This window comes from Chelonoidis abingdonii, chromosome 1, assembly GCF_003597395.2.
Source record: "Chelonoidis abingdonii isolate Lonesome George chromosome 1, CheloAbing_2.0, whole genome shotgun sequence".
NCBI lineage: Eukaryota > Metazoa > Chordata > Testudines > Testudinidae > Chelonoidis > Chelonoidis abingdonii.
In genome coordinates, this window is record NC_133769.1 from 233335956 (window position 1) to 233349703 (window position 13748).

Sequence of the window (13748 nt, forward strand, 5' to 3'; positions counted from 1 at the left end):
TGTTAGTCTATAAGGTGTCACAGGACTCTTCGCTATTTTTAAAAGATTAATTTTCTGATCCTTATAGTTACAAAGAAACGCTTCCAGATGCCTAGCTCTGAGAGGTGTGAAGTGCTCCCATTCACTTTAATGTGTATTAATGCCCAAACTTAATAATGGCCATTTAAATGTCAACATCTTTCATTATTTCTCTGAACATGTTAGCAAAGCATCCCAATCCAGGTAACAACGCTCTTATGCATTGTTGTTAGAGGCAGTCCGGGGAAATGGAGCTGAGAGGTCAAGGGCTTCTGCTCCCACCCCCTTCCGAAATTGTCACCTACTAATCTGTTCAAAAGAGAGAGTGAAAGAGAAGGGCAGACAGTAAGGATGGTCTGATGGTTAGGGTGCTGCTCGCCTCAGATTTGAAAGACTGGGTTCAATTCTCTACTTTGCTACGCACATTCAGGGTGACTTTGCAAAAGTCACTTAGGCAATGGCTACACTATGGCCACCCCCCTGAGTGGCATAACTTATGCCAACTAAAGCACAGGTGTGGACAGTGCTCTCCCGCCGACCTAGTGAGTTCTCCTGGCGACATAACCACTGCTGCTCACGGGGGCTGGCGTAAGTAAGCTACCAGAAGAGCTCTCTGCCATTGGCTTAGAACAGCTACACTAGAGAGCTTACAGTTGTGCGTGTGCATCAGTGCAGCTGCGAAGCTGCAAGCTCTCTCATGTAGCCATAGCCTTAGTCTTTCTGTGCCTGCAAAATGGAGATAATAGCACTCCCCTGCTTCATCGGGTTGTTCTAAAGATATGTATATTAGTGATTGGCAAATACTACAGAGATGGGGGCTATATAAAGTACCGAAAATAGATTGGTGCATCCCCTCCCCAGTTCCACAATTCTCATTTGCCTCCTGAGTGCCAAAAATCACTTGTGCCGCTGCCAAAGTCTCCCCTGATTTTTTAAAGTATTTGTTGTCCATATAAAATTCTGCAACATGTTGAAAATATGGCAGAAGCATAAAATGAAAAATAAATTTTGAACTGAGATTTGTATTGAAATTAATATTAGAGTAAATAACACTGAGCATTCTACTAATTCTGTGGTTGCTCATATTTAATTCAGTAAAAACCTCCTTGGAGCTATTACAGAAATGTCACAGCACCAGAAAATTCTTTTCACTACTTTGACAGATTTTCACTACTTTGACAGTGAAATAGGGAGAGTCAGCTACAGAATTTAGGTCCTCAAAGTGTGTTTGGGACCCTGATTTTAACACTGTTGTCCCCAAGTATCAATACACCAACCATCTGATATTCTTTCCCACTGCATAGTTCTTGCAGATTGCCTTCCTTTTCAGCAGCTGGAGACAGAGATGTGGAGGAGATTAGAGCACCAGTGGTAGAAGATTTGCTGGACGCCTCATCAGTTGTGATTGCTTTCACATTCCTATGCCAGAGCTGTGGTGCAATATAGTTAAGAAATCATTTTCTTCTCTTGGCACAGCATCGGTGAAGTCTACACCTGTAGAACTGTTCAATGGGGGTTTTCATTGTGAAAGATTTTTTTTTATTTTTTTTTTAACTGCAAAGAAGGAAAATTTGTTATAACCAGAGCACATTGGGGGAGACAGTGTCAGGGCAGTAGGTGTTAAGTGCCTTCTCATCCTTTGTGGACTTTCTTGCTAAGGTGGATTTCTAAGAGAGCCGAGTCTGCCCGCTTGGGGTTGACTGTTGCGCTTCTTGGTTGGTAAAAGCCCCAATTCACCAAGGCACTTCAGAACATGCCTAAATGTGATCATGTGAGTAGCCCCTTTGAAGTCAGTTCAGGGTGGTACGAGCTCACACCTGCCAGGAATTGTTAATAATTTAACACTGGGCAGGATGCCAGCTGCCCTTTTAAAACAGGCAGTAGTTGGGCTCTCCGTCCAGAAACAGGCTCTGAATGATTGCCTGGTATCAGAGCAGATGATGATGGAGGCAGCTCCAGTCACATCTGGAATCCATAAATTTTCTCGATTCTTATCAGTTGGTTTTTTTTCTCAGCATTGATACCTTTGATTCATGATGTATTTATAGTAAGTATGCCAGAAAGGTATCCATGTTGATTTTATAAATCTGTCAGCCGCGCTCTGTACCAGAGGCCATGAGGTTTTATCCCTTGTTTGAGGAGCATTGCTGGAATTTGATATGGGGACATGGGGGTGGAAGCTGAATTAGTTGAGCTTTCCTCTCTTTTTAAGAAAGATTCCATAAGGTGTCTTCAGTAATTTTTCCTCCTCCCCAAGGGCTCTCAACTGCATGATGCTCAACCTTGTCACCCTGCCTGTCATGAAAGAATATGCTGCTTCTGTTCCCTCTCATTGCTCAGTTGAGGTACACATGGATTGAGTGAGCTGATAATTTTGCTTTCAGTACATAATTACAAGGGAGGGAAGTGACCTTTGTTTAGTAGACATTGTAAATCTTAGTTTCATTTACTAAGATGCCCTGGTAGGTGAAAGACAGTTTCAGAACTAGGAGACCGTGTTTTAGTTTATGCTCTGGTCTGGACTTTTGCTTCCTGGCATGCAGGTGGTTTCTCCTGCAGTTTTATAGTAGCTTAAAGAGTGCCAAACTTGTTGACCAATTACAAGTGAAGTTGCTTGGTGGTCAGCTAGCATACTATAACAGCAGAGGGAAATAGGAAGAACATTCAGAAGACAGTCTGAGGAAAAATCCCAAATCCCTTGCTACCAAAGTTCTGATCAACTGAGCCACTCTGGAAAGTGTGATGGACTCCTCTTTCAAAAGGCTCCTTATGAAATGATGGACAAGCTAGGTTAGGAAACTTGCCCTGGTTGCCTAGAAGCGTGGACTTTTTTTTTTTTTTTAATATAAACTTTCTGAGGCCAGCTTAATCCTGATCAGTGTAATTTATTTTATTCTGTGTGTCTCCAGTAACAGTTACTTGGATCACTGCTAGTTAACTGAAAGATCAGTGCATAGTTCCTCTATGTTTCTTAACTTTTTTTTTAAACATGACAGCTACAAAATGTTATCCGAAAACACTTGAAAAAGAGAGTTTTTGCTGAAGCAAAGAGTAACCATTTTTCCATTGTTTATTATTTTATTTGCATTCATATAATATACAATAATACTAGCTTCACTGCAGCATCCCTATCTGTAGCTGAAGTTGGGAAATATAGCTCAACAATTTAATATGCTATTGTGAGAATTAAATTTTTAGAAAGTAATGCAGGCAAAATACTCTTTGGATTATACTCACAATTCACATTTCAGTACTATTCAGTTGTCTGTGGTGTTCTGTACAGATATGAAACATTTATTTCATAGCACACGTACTTAATCTCTATTCACAACTCTACTCAGAACATAGATGGTAATCTTTGACAATGGCAAAACAGATTTAAAAATAAAACACCTTTGGATTTGGACATTCTGAATTTCTTTAGAAGGCTGATACAAGTTGTTTTTGTAATGGAGCATATAATAAAGTACATTCTCTCTCCTGTTGTGTGTAAAGTTATGTGGGCATATATGTACGTATAGTTTATATATAGATTTAAGTAATCTCTCTGTTTACCGTAGCACTGGTGTCTTTGTCTGTTGTCAGCATTGTTGCCATCAGCGACAGATTGGAATTGTTCTTGGGGGAGGGGAAAGAGTGCACAATCAGCTGGTCTGAATCTAATCTTATTGCTGTAGACTTGATCCTTACTAGAAGCAGCTGCCAGAGCCTGATCCTGCGCTAATTTCAAAGTAATGGCCAGTAGCCCATTGACTTTGTAATTCTGTCACATGACTTAAGCGTACAGACTCTGGCTATCCCTTCCAATAGCGTGTGTGTCTTACTGGGTGACTAGTGCAGCTTAATGTGACCTGGATCTGGTCACTTTAACATTGTAAAATGGGCTGTGCCTCAGTGACTCTGGATGCTTTAGTCCAGTATGTATGCAGTGTGGACTGGTCCATGTGTGGCAGAGAGAGATGATCATGGATTCTGTTAGAGCTGTCTGTAATTTCTAGAACAGACTTTCACTCAAAGTACTGCCAGCCAAGCTGATTTCTAATGTAGTAATGCTTGTTTGAGTTCATGTTATAGTTGAGATTCTTTAAGAACGGTTAGCTCTAGAAGGTAATAGGGGGAAACATAATCCAGCTGACTGGCAGTTTAGTTGCGGATCCTGGACAGCAGAAATGTAAAGTGTTGCTAGTGTGAACGTTTGCTTGATAACAATCTAAACAATAAATCTTGAGTCATTTCTGATCTTGGATCCTTGAGCAAGTATGTGAGATCAGAACCGAGTCCTTACTTGCTAATGGCATTTGTAAAAAGAGAAATTCATTTCTTTAATCTCCTGTTACTCTGCACTTCTACAAGTCATTTAATCCAAAAATTTCAAAATTATTTGTAACCATTAATCCTTCTAAAATTCCCTGTGAAGCAGGAAAACATTCTACTAATTTTATAGATCAATGGACTGAGGCACAGAGTGGATAAGTAACTTGCCAACATTATAACTACTCTACAGCAAATCTGGAAATGGAACCCTGACTTCAGTTCCTTGTTTCTAACTGTTATATATTTAAATTTTTAAGTTTACATTCTCTCAGTGTCTTGGTAGCCATTTCATCTTATTTCTACAATTGTCAGTTTCCCTCTCCTAAAGCTCTAGAAAAGTGGAGAAAATGTCTGTTATAACAAAAGGAAATGAACTGAATTGAATACATTTCATTTGGGAAATCTGTTTTGTGTCTGCTGGAACAGATTGCCTTTTATAACCATGACTGTTCTGAGGAGTGCACTCTTTGGACTCTTTCCTACTTGTTTCTCCAGTGAGATTTCAGATGACAGCAAGACTGACAATGAAATACATCTGCTCCTATTTCTTATGTTGAAATCCAGTGAAACTGTTTTTTTCATAAGAGTTGTGTTGTTCATAGATTTAAGATGAGCTCATGGTAAAATGTTGGATATTTATTCTAATGTTTAGTAGGGATGAAGGTGAGTTAGAACTATTCTGCATGAAGATGCCTGGTTTATAATCTTTTTGTTAGTTCCATTTTGTGGTTGGCTGCCATGGCAGTGACTGAGCGCTTGCCTACATGGGGAATTATTCCAGAATAAAGTAATTTTTATTCCAGAATAGTGTCCGCACATGGGAGTTATACCAGGAGAGCTGTAGCAGAATAGTTACTCTGCTATAGCTATGCCAGTCGATTTCCCTGTGTAGACAAGTCCTAATCCTTCTGTTTGAAGAGAGATGTGATCTCCCTCGGAGATCATGTTTCAGTGGGAGGGGAGGGGTTTCATTAAGTTTTCAGTTGTTGCCCTAATATTGTCATTCTACAAGCAAAAGCCAGTTTGAATTTAATGGCAATTTTAAGTATGGATTCAGCCTACTGAAGTAATTCACAGCTAGAACTGGCTTTCTCACGCTGCATCATATTTTCTCATTTAGTACATATGTGCAGCAGGACTTTTAGTTGTTTTGTGCTCACCTGTGTCAAAGAAGCCATATCCCGTAAATAAGACTGTATCTTTGCATAATCCCAATTTGTTTGTATTTGGGTTTACCCAAAAATTGGTTCCATCTCCTAGGCTCCCACTGACTGATTCGCCATTCCTGCAAAGCTCTGCATTGCTGCAGGAGCAGAGCTTGAGGCTTCAGCCTTGTGTGCAACTCTTAAGCTTCTTGGGATTTCTAAAGAGCTAAAGCTAAATACCTTGAAGATCCCAATTACAGAACCCTCAGTTTTTAAAGTTTATTTTGTGTTTTTTATACAAATGTATTTATTTATTTTACCTGAAGGTTTAGCTGGTGTTAGTGATTAATATTTTTTATGATAAAATAACCTGTTTCTGCCAGCTCAGGAAAGATCACATGGAACTTTGCTGTAGTTTTGCTCCTTAGCAAAACCTGTGGAACAATTAGCCTCTCAAACTGAGGAGCAGCATATGGGTAGAAGATTAGCACACCAGAGGACTGCTTCTAGCACAGCCTTCAGAAACAGAGCTAGGAACTAAAAACCTTAGTGGAAAAAGAGAATGCCTAAATTCTTCAGATAGATTTGTGACATGCTGCTCATGTCTAGGTTATATTTAGAATTGGATCCGGAAGCTCAGAAATGAGACTATTACTTATCTTTGTAATAAACAGACAAATACACTGAACAGGAATACTAGTCAGACATCACATAAGAAAAACACTGAGGAAAGTGAAATGTTTTTGTAAAGAATAATTGCTATCTAAGATGGAAACTGGAAGACAGTAAAGGAAGAGTCATTTGCCACTTCTGAAGAGCAGGACCGTGGTCTGTTGCCAGAATATCATTTGAATGGGCCATAACCCAGAAACATGGCAGAACGCAAAATATTTCCGCCCAAAGAGTTATGGAGAAGTCTTTATAAGAAGAATTGTCATTTTCCATAGGCTCAGATGGTACAAGTCTCTCCTTACAGAGCTTTCTCCAAATAAAAATGTATCTTTTTTTAAAAAGAGGAAAAAGTATAAACTTCTGTGATGATTACTCTTTAAGCTTCTTAGAAGATATTACAAAATAATGAGGGGCAAAATTACAGAAAGTATTTGTTCTTTTAAAATGAGGATAAATAGAGTCATCTGGGCTACTAAGGGCCTCTGGGGGAAATTGCTTAAGTCTTGAGGAGGGCTAGCACATGAAGGGTTGTTGTGTCCACATGGAGCCCCAATTGCAGGCCTGGCGGGGAGGCGGGGGAGGGCTTAATCCTTATTGAACTAACAGCAGCTTATTCTGATCCTGCCAGTGACAGTCAGTAGAATTGCAGTTGTCTTTATTTGTGCATATTTTGTCTCATCTAATGCATTACCAAATTAAAGATGATTATTTGTAGCAGGCAGTGTAGGCAAAAAGGGATTGCTTTGGCGCCTGATTACCAGGGTGACATCATTATAGGGTTTTTTTTAATTATTATTTTTGCACTCTGTGTTCCTAATCAAAATCAAGCTTTAGTGGAACATTAATGAACGCCTGAAAACCTTGGTAGTATCCCAGTACAGATGAAAGTGAGTTAAATAAATGTATTTGGGACCCTGGAAGTTGGAAAGGAATCTCTTCTTCACTGTGTCTGGAAAATGGTCTGACAGGTTTGTTTGTTTGTTTTCCAGATAAGGATCATCTCACAGCAGAAATGTATTCAGTAGTGATATATTGATTTTAGAGATGGGTTTTAAGACAAAAGTAACTTTAGGGGTAGGGGAGGGGGAATTCCAGGAAACTGCAATTATAAAAATGTCAGCAGTATTTATTCTTTGTAGCGTAACCAGGTGACACCACAGGTGGTTGCCTGGCTTATGACATTTGCAAAATATTGTTCCACAATTGTATCAGAAAGTAAAATCTTGCCAGTAATTGCATGCTTTAAAAGGAAGCTTTGATATATTTATTTTAGTCTATGGGGAGTGGAAAGAGGGTCCCCTCAGAATTGTGTAAATAGTTTTTTCAAAGGTATTCCTTGCTCCAGTTCCTTTGGCCATGAGGCTGTGATTTGGGAGTGCGGGGGGATTCTAGTACTCTAGGTTGAGGATTCACTTTCCTACTGAGTCCTGCCAGTTCAGAGTTTCTCAAACAGGGGTCGCTACCCGTGTAGGGAAAGCCCCTGGTGGGCCGGGCCGGTGTGTTTACCTGCTTCTTCCACAGGTTCGGTCGATCATGGCTCCCACTGGCAGCGGATCGTTGCTCCAGGCCAATTGGAGCTGCTGGAAGCAGTGGCCAGTAAGTCCCTCGGCCTGCGCTGCTTCCAGCAGCTCCCATTGGGCCAGAGCAGCGATCCGTGGCTAGTGGGAGTCGTGATTGGCCGGACCTGCAGATGGGGCAGGTAAACACACCGGCCTGGCCCTTCAAGGGCTTTTCTGCACAAGCAGCAACCCCTGTTTAAGAAACCCTGTGCTAGTTTATGTATAGATTAACTTCGGTGTTTGCTTCAGATGAATGCTGGATTCTTTGCTTTGCCCTATATACATTATAACAGTATGCAGTTTATAACATTTTCTTAAATTCAGTACATTACTAGTTATTTATTTTCTTTTGATCCAAGGATAATTGCACATTTTCTGCACAGGTTCTTTTTATTTTTGTGCCTGTGAAAAGAGCCAGACTGATACCTGCTGAGAACAAAGTCTGCCATTTTTCCACAGAGCAAGTGCAGTCTGAGCAATGCAAGTCAGACTTCCCCACTCTGCTGGAGAGACTACTTACTGCTATAGATGTTTCAGTTTATGTACCCATTCCTTCCTTGGCCTTTTCCCCAAGATTTCCAACAACTGTAGTAGTTAGTGGCCATTATGATGGTAGCTTTTGTGACCACAAATAACTGGTTTCAGACCACAAACACACTTCACATAGGCCCCAAAACACCTCTGCTAGTAATACCTGTTAGCACTAATGTCTTGGGCTGAAGTGTCGTAGAAGTGAAAAGCTGTGTGTCCCTTTGCATGTCCTCTGAGTCCGACCTCCTTCTGCAGAGTATTAAACAGCATTGGCTCTGGGCTTTAAATATCTGAAACTATATGATGTAGTGATTTTGGGAATCTCTTCACCAGAGCTATGGGATGATAAATAGGTTGGTAAACCTCCATTCAAAAATCAAGGGACATACACCTCTACCTCGATATAACGCTGTCCTTGGGAGCCAAAAAATCTTACCGCATTATAGGTGAAACCGTGTTATATTGAACTTGCTTTGATGCACCAGAGTGCGCAGCCCTGCCCCTCTGGAGCACAGCTTTACTGCATTCTATCCGAATTCGTGTTATATCGAGGTAGCAGTGTACATTTATAAATACAAAATAAAACATATACTGTAGCAGTGCATTGATTTATTTTAAGATTAGGATCAAAGATTATTCCTTATAGCAGGGGTTAACAACCTTCAGCACGCAGCCCATCAGGGTAATCAGCTGGTGGCAGCAAGACATTTTGCTTATGTTGACTGTCCAGAGGCATGGCCCCTCACAGCTCCCAGTGACCGCAGTTCACCATTCCCGGCCAATGGAAGTTGTGGAAAGCAGCGTGGGCTGCAGGCAACAGCCTGTGGACAGTCAATGTAAACAAAAACAACAAGGAGTCCGGTGGCACCTTAAAAACTAACAGATTAATTTGGGCATAAGCTTTCTGAAGAAGTGAGTTTTTTTACCCACAAAAGCTTATGCCCAAATAAATCTGTTAGTCTTTAAGGTGCCACCGGACTCCTTGTTGTTTTTGTGGATACAGACTAACACGGCTACCTTCTGATACTTGACACAACATAAACAAAATGTCTCATGGCCTGCCAGCGAATTACCCTGATGGGCCGCATGCCGAAGGTTGCTGACCCCTGCCTTATAGGTTTCCATATGGACCCTCATCTGTGTGTTTCCTCAGGGGTATTGGCAGAAGAATGTTCTTCCCTTTGGAGACATGCCTTTTAAAACAAAATAATAGTAAAGGGAGCATCTAGATAGAACGGAAGTGCTCATAGTCCCACAAACTCCCCCTTACATCTGCCACAGAAATATGGACAAATACAGTAACCTTTAAAATGGCAAGGCAAAGCTTTCTGTCTCTCCAGCAAAGAAACAGACGCCAGAGTTGAAGTTTCATATTATACTGTTTAAAATATCTATTTTCTGGGTATGAGGAATGGTGTGTTTAGTGAGGCTGACAGACTGTCAGTTGGCTGCTCTACACACTACTTTCCAGCATAAAAATAAACTGCAGATGTTCCAAGACAGATATATCAAGATACTTAGCTTTGGTTTCAGGTTTGCAGATGTTCTGTGTTTCACTAGAGATAAATCTCAGGGTTAGTGTTGATAAAAATGCATTCTCCATAACTCCACAGACTGAGTCTTGTGTGTGTTTAATACATTTTGACCTGTAAGCACTTTTGTTGTTTTAAATACCAAAACAAAAACACGTTTCTTGTCTTTTCTTCCCATAATGAGTAAACCAAAATAAGTTATTAACTAGGGCCCCTCTTGAGAGATGAGTACTCAACATCTTTCACATCTTAGGTGTTGGAACTAGTGGTGCTGGGGGTGCTGCAGCACCCTCTGGCATGAAGTGGTTTCCATTATATACAGAGTTTACAGTTTGGCTCAATGGCTTTCGGCACCCCTACTATACAAATTGTTCCAGCACCCTGTGTGGTGGTGTTTGCAATGGTTGTTGGAAATATTCAGCACCTAGCAGAGTATATCTTCTAGGAGTCGTCCCACAATGTTGGACCTATTGTTTTAACAACATAATTAATCTTCTTGCCGAAGTGATGGTTTTTCAATTAGCCTATAGTTGACTGTATGGAGCTGAGCTGGGGATGGGGAATCATCCAGATATTACTTCCAGATGAGTTTTAATTTATTTCCAAGGACAAATAGAACCGTTTTACCTGTCTGAATTACTGTAACTTCACTTCAATACTTTGATATGCTACTGGGTTTTTAAAACAGAAAATAATGAGAATATTGTCTGTGTGTGCTTTGTAAAACTCAAGTAAGGAATGAACTTGGTGCAAGAGTGTAAACATGGCACTGACAGCTGTATTTCCCGCAATATGCTTGATGCCTGGCACTTGCATGACATACTGGCTTGTTCCTTCTTTTCATGTAGAAAATATAACTGGATACAATTGGCTATGGTTCAACTAAAGTTACACTGTTTTGTGTATCATCTCATCACAACTGCAAAGTAATTACTTCTAGCGTTGGGTTTTCCACCTTGATGGGACGGTGAATGTGAAAGGGACAGATGAGACAAAGCTGATTCAGTTTTGTTTTTTATAAATGCAAGATTCTCAACAATTTCAAGATTCAAGTCAGACTACTTTGTTCTCTTTTTAATTTTTAGTTATGCGATTCGGTGGTGTTCTTACATCACGCAGCATGATATATAATGTGAAATTTGCTTTGTGAATATAACAAAAAGCCACACTTTGAGTGAGTGTGTGCTTCAGGTCTAACCGTGGGCCCCGCGTGTATTTGACTATGTATTCACTTACAAAATAACAAACTGATGAGATTTCAGCAGAGCTAAAGCACGACTGGGTGGTATCGTAATAAAATATTAAGTCTCCTGGGGTTCTTTTTTGCCTAGGAAAGCAGCAGCAGCTTGAAGCCGAGCACCAGGACATGTATGTCGAAGCTGATCATGACCTGCACCTAACAACACGACGTTCGGTACAACCTCCTGCAGAAAGACCTGGGGAGAGACGTATGGCTGAAATGAAGAAACTCTATGGTGTGGGTGCTGCCAAAATCCAAGCCATGGAGACTGCCATGCAACTTGCCTTTGATAGGAACTGTGATAAAAAGCAGCCCAAGTACTGGCCTGTTATCCCCCTGAAACTGTGAGCTGTATCATCTTCTGTACTAGTAGTCGAGCGCTGCAGCTGTGGGTGCCCAATCAGGCTACACAGCTCAGTGAATGAATCAGGGGTCATCACGTGTTCTCCTTTCCCCTCCTGCCAAGCACACTCCCCCTCTTCTTTTTAATCTGTCTACCAGAGTTTTCAGAACCTATAGCATCTCCACAGGGAAGTGCTAAAGTATTGATTTGTACTGTAGGGATATTGAAATTTTACTTCTTTTTAAAATATATATTTTCATTAATTTAATGTTGGTCTGCCTTGACCATGCTTTCAGGAAATGAAATAGCATTTGTTTGCACTTAGTGAGCTCGGAAGACTGTTCAGCAACACAAAAATCTCTACAAATGATCCACTTATTTATTATTTTTAATGTAGTAGCCTTGAGATCCATTTTAACACAGTACAACTTGAAGTGTTATGAATTCTGAACCCTCATCCTTAATTTGGATGCAGTCAATTGGCCAAGGTACAAAATACTAAATTACTATAGCACAGCCATTTGAAAGCTCTTTGAAAGTTTTATAATAAGGCAGGAATTTTTTATTCCACTTTGAAACTTGGCAGGCAGAATTTCAATCCAGAAGCAAACTTATATGAAAACATTAAAAAAGAAATTTTGGCCATTTTTATTATACAATTGTTTGGCATGGCAGCAAAAATGTCTAATTGATTTGATACGTAAAAAAAGGGAAAATTAAACAAGCGGAGATAGTTAGGTTCCTGTTCTGTCACCCTTCACTCACACTGAGTAGTGTCTTACTCAACTAATAATTCCAGTGATTTGTGAACTCAATGAGTAAGCAATACTCACTATGAATAAAGGAGACAGAATTGAGCCCTTAATGTTGAAAAGTGAGTACTCTGGATATGTAATCGTGAAAATCCTTCTGAAAAGCAGCTGTGTGTCACTATTGTATACTTAGTTTGCACCAAAACAAATCTTCACTCAATCAGAGTAATACTGACTTCAGACATTTTTCTATAGAAAGAGTTGTGTATGGAATATGATGATTAAATGGCCTGTCTGTAATATGCAGTATTTCCATGCTACATTATAAGTGGTTCCAAAGAAACATATTACTGACTTAACTGTCATAAACATGGGTGACCTGTTTTTGGGGTAGAGAAGGCTGAGGCTGAAGTTCCAGCCGTTTAATTTGCTCTAGCTATGTTCTGTACTTGCCTATATGGTCTAGCCCAGTGGTCCCCAATGTGGTGCCTGCGGGTGCCATGGCGCCCACGGGGGCATCTTCATGCACCCGCGTCCTGGCCCCCAGGAGGGCACCCGCCAAAATGCTGCCAAATGTCAGCAGCATTTCGGCGGGGACGCCTCTCGATGACGACGCTTGTTGCCGACAAGTGATGTCATGGAGAGGCGTCGCCCCCGAATTTCGGTGGGGGCGCCTATCCATGACGTCACTTGTCGACAGCAAGCAGCGTCATCGAGAGGTGTCGCCGCCGAAATGCTGCTGAAATTCGGCAGCATTTCGGCGAGTGCTCCACCGCCACAGTGGTCCTTCAGCAGGCGCCCGCCAGCCAAAAAGGTTGGGGACCACTGGTCTAGCCGTTGTAGCATGTGTGGGATATAATATACCACATTAATCTCTCTGCCCTTTGCTATATCCTGGTAGACCAGAGCAAATTTCAAATTTAACTTTGAATTTCCTTGTTCTTATCACTTAGTGTTATGGCTTCAAAAGTACTTCATTTTTCATTCTAACTGAATATAACATGCATAACATGAAGTGGTAAGATTGAACTCCTTAAAATTAAAAGCTTCCAGACTCCAAGACTCATTACCGATGTAATTGAACTAACAAGCTTGTACACAGGGAAAAAAATAAGCTGGCGTTGTGAAATGTAATCCTGCATTTGGTGTACTTTAATTTTGTCATAGTATGTATGTTAGCGATCGACTATGAAATGTTGGGAATTAGTGTTTTTGTTAGGATCTCTCTTGGTTGACAGAATAAATTTTTATCTTCTCATAAAAACTCTGTGATAAAAATCATTTGTTTTTACATTCTGCCCCAGCTGTATAACACTTATTCAATGCCCGAGGGTGGTAAAACCTTCTCTTGCTTTCTCTGTTTGCTAGGGAAGGCTGCACCTTGCCCTGGTGCAGCTTTAACTTAGATACGTTGTGAAAAGTGCATATGGGTTCAGATGAGGGCTTCACAGGAATCCTTGGCCCGCTCACAGCCTATCTGGTAAGGTGCAAAGTGGGTGAAGAGGGCTGCTGTGCTTTTTGAGGGAAGGGCATCTTTCCTTCCAGATCCATGTACAGATCTCTCTCTTCTAGGGTGACCAGACGTCCCAGACTGTCCCGATTTTGAGGAGTTTGTCCCGCATCCCAACCAGAGTACGGTCAG

General features: G+C 40.8%; 1 protein-coding gene across 1 annotated transcript in view; it reads left to right on the top strand.

Annotated features, from left to right (window-relative positions):
• Positions 1-13370, top strand: part of GEMIN8 (gem nuclear organelle associated protein 8) — a 40215-nt gene extending 26845 nt beyond the window's left edge. Inside the window, exon 4 of the mRNA XM_032795930.2 lies at positions 11103-13370. Coding sequence (XP_032651821.1) covers positions 11103-11359 — 257 coding nt within the window. The 3' untranslated portion in view covers positions 11360-13370. The remainder of the gene's footprint in view (positions 1-11102) is intronic.
• Positions 13371-13748: the final 378 nt, after the last annotated feature.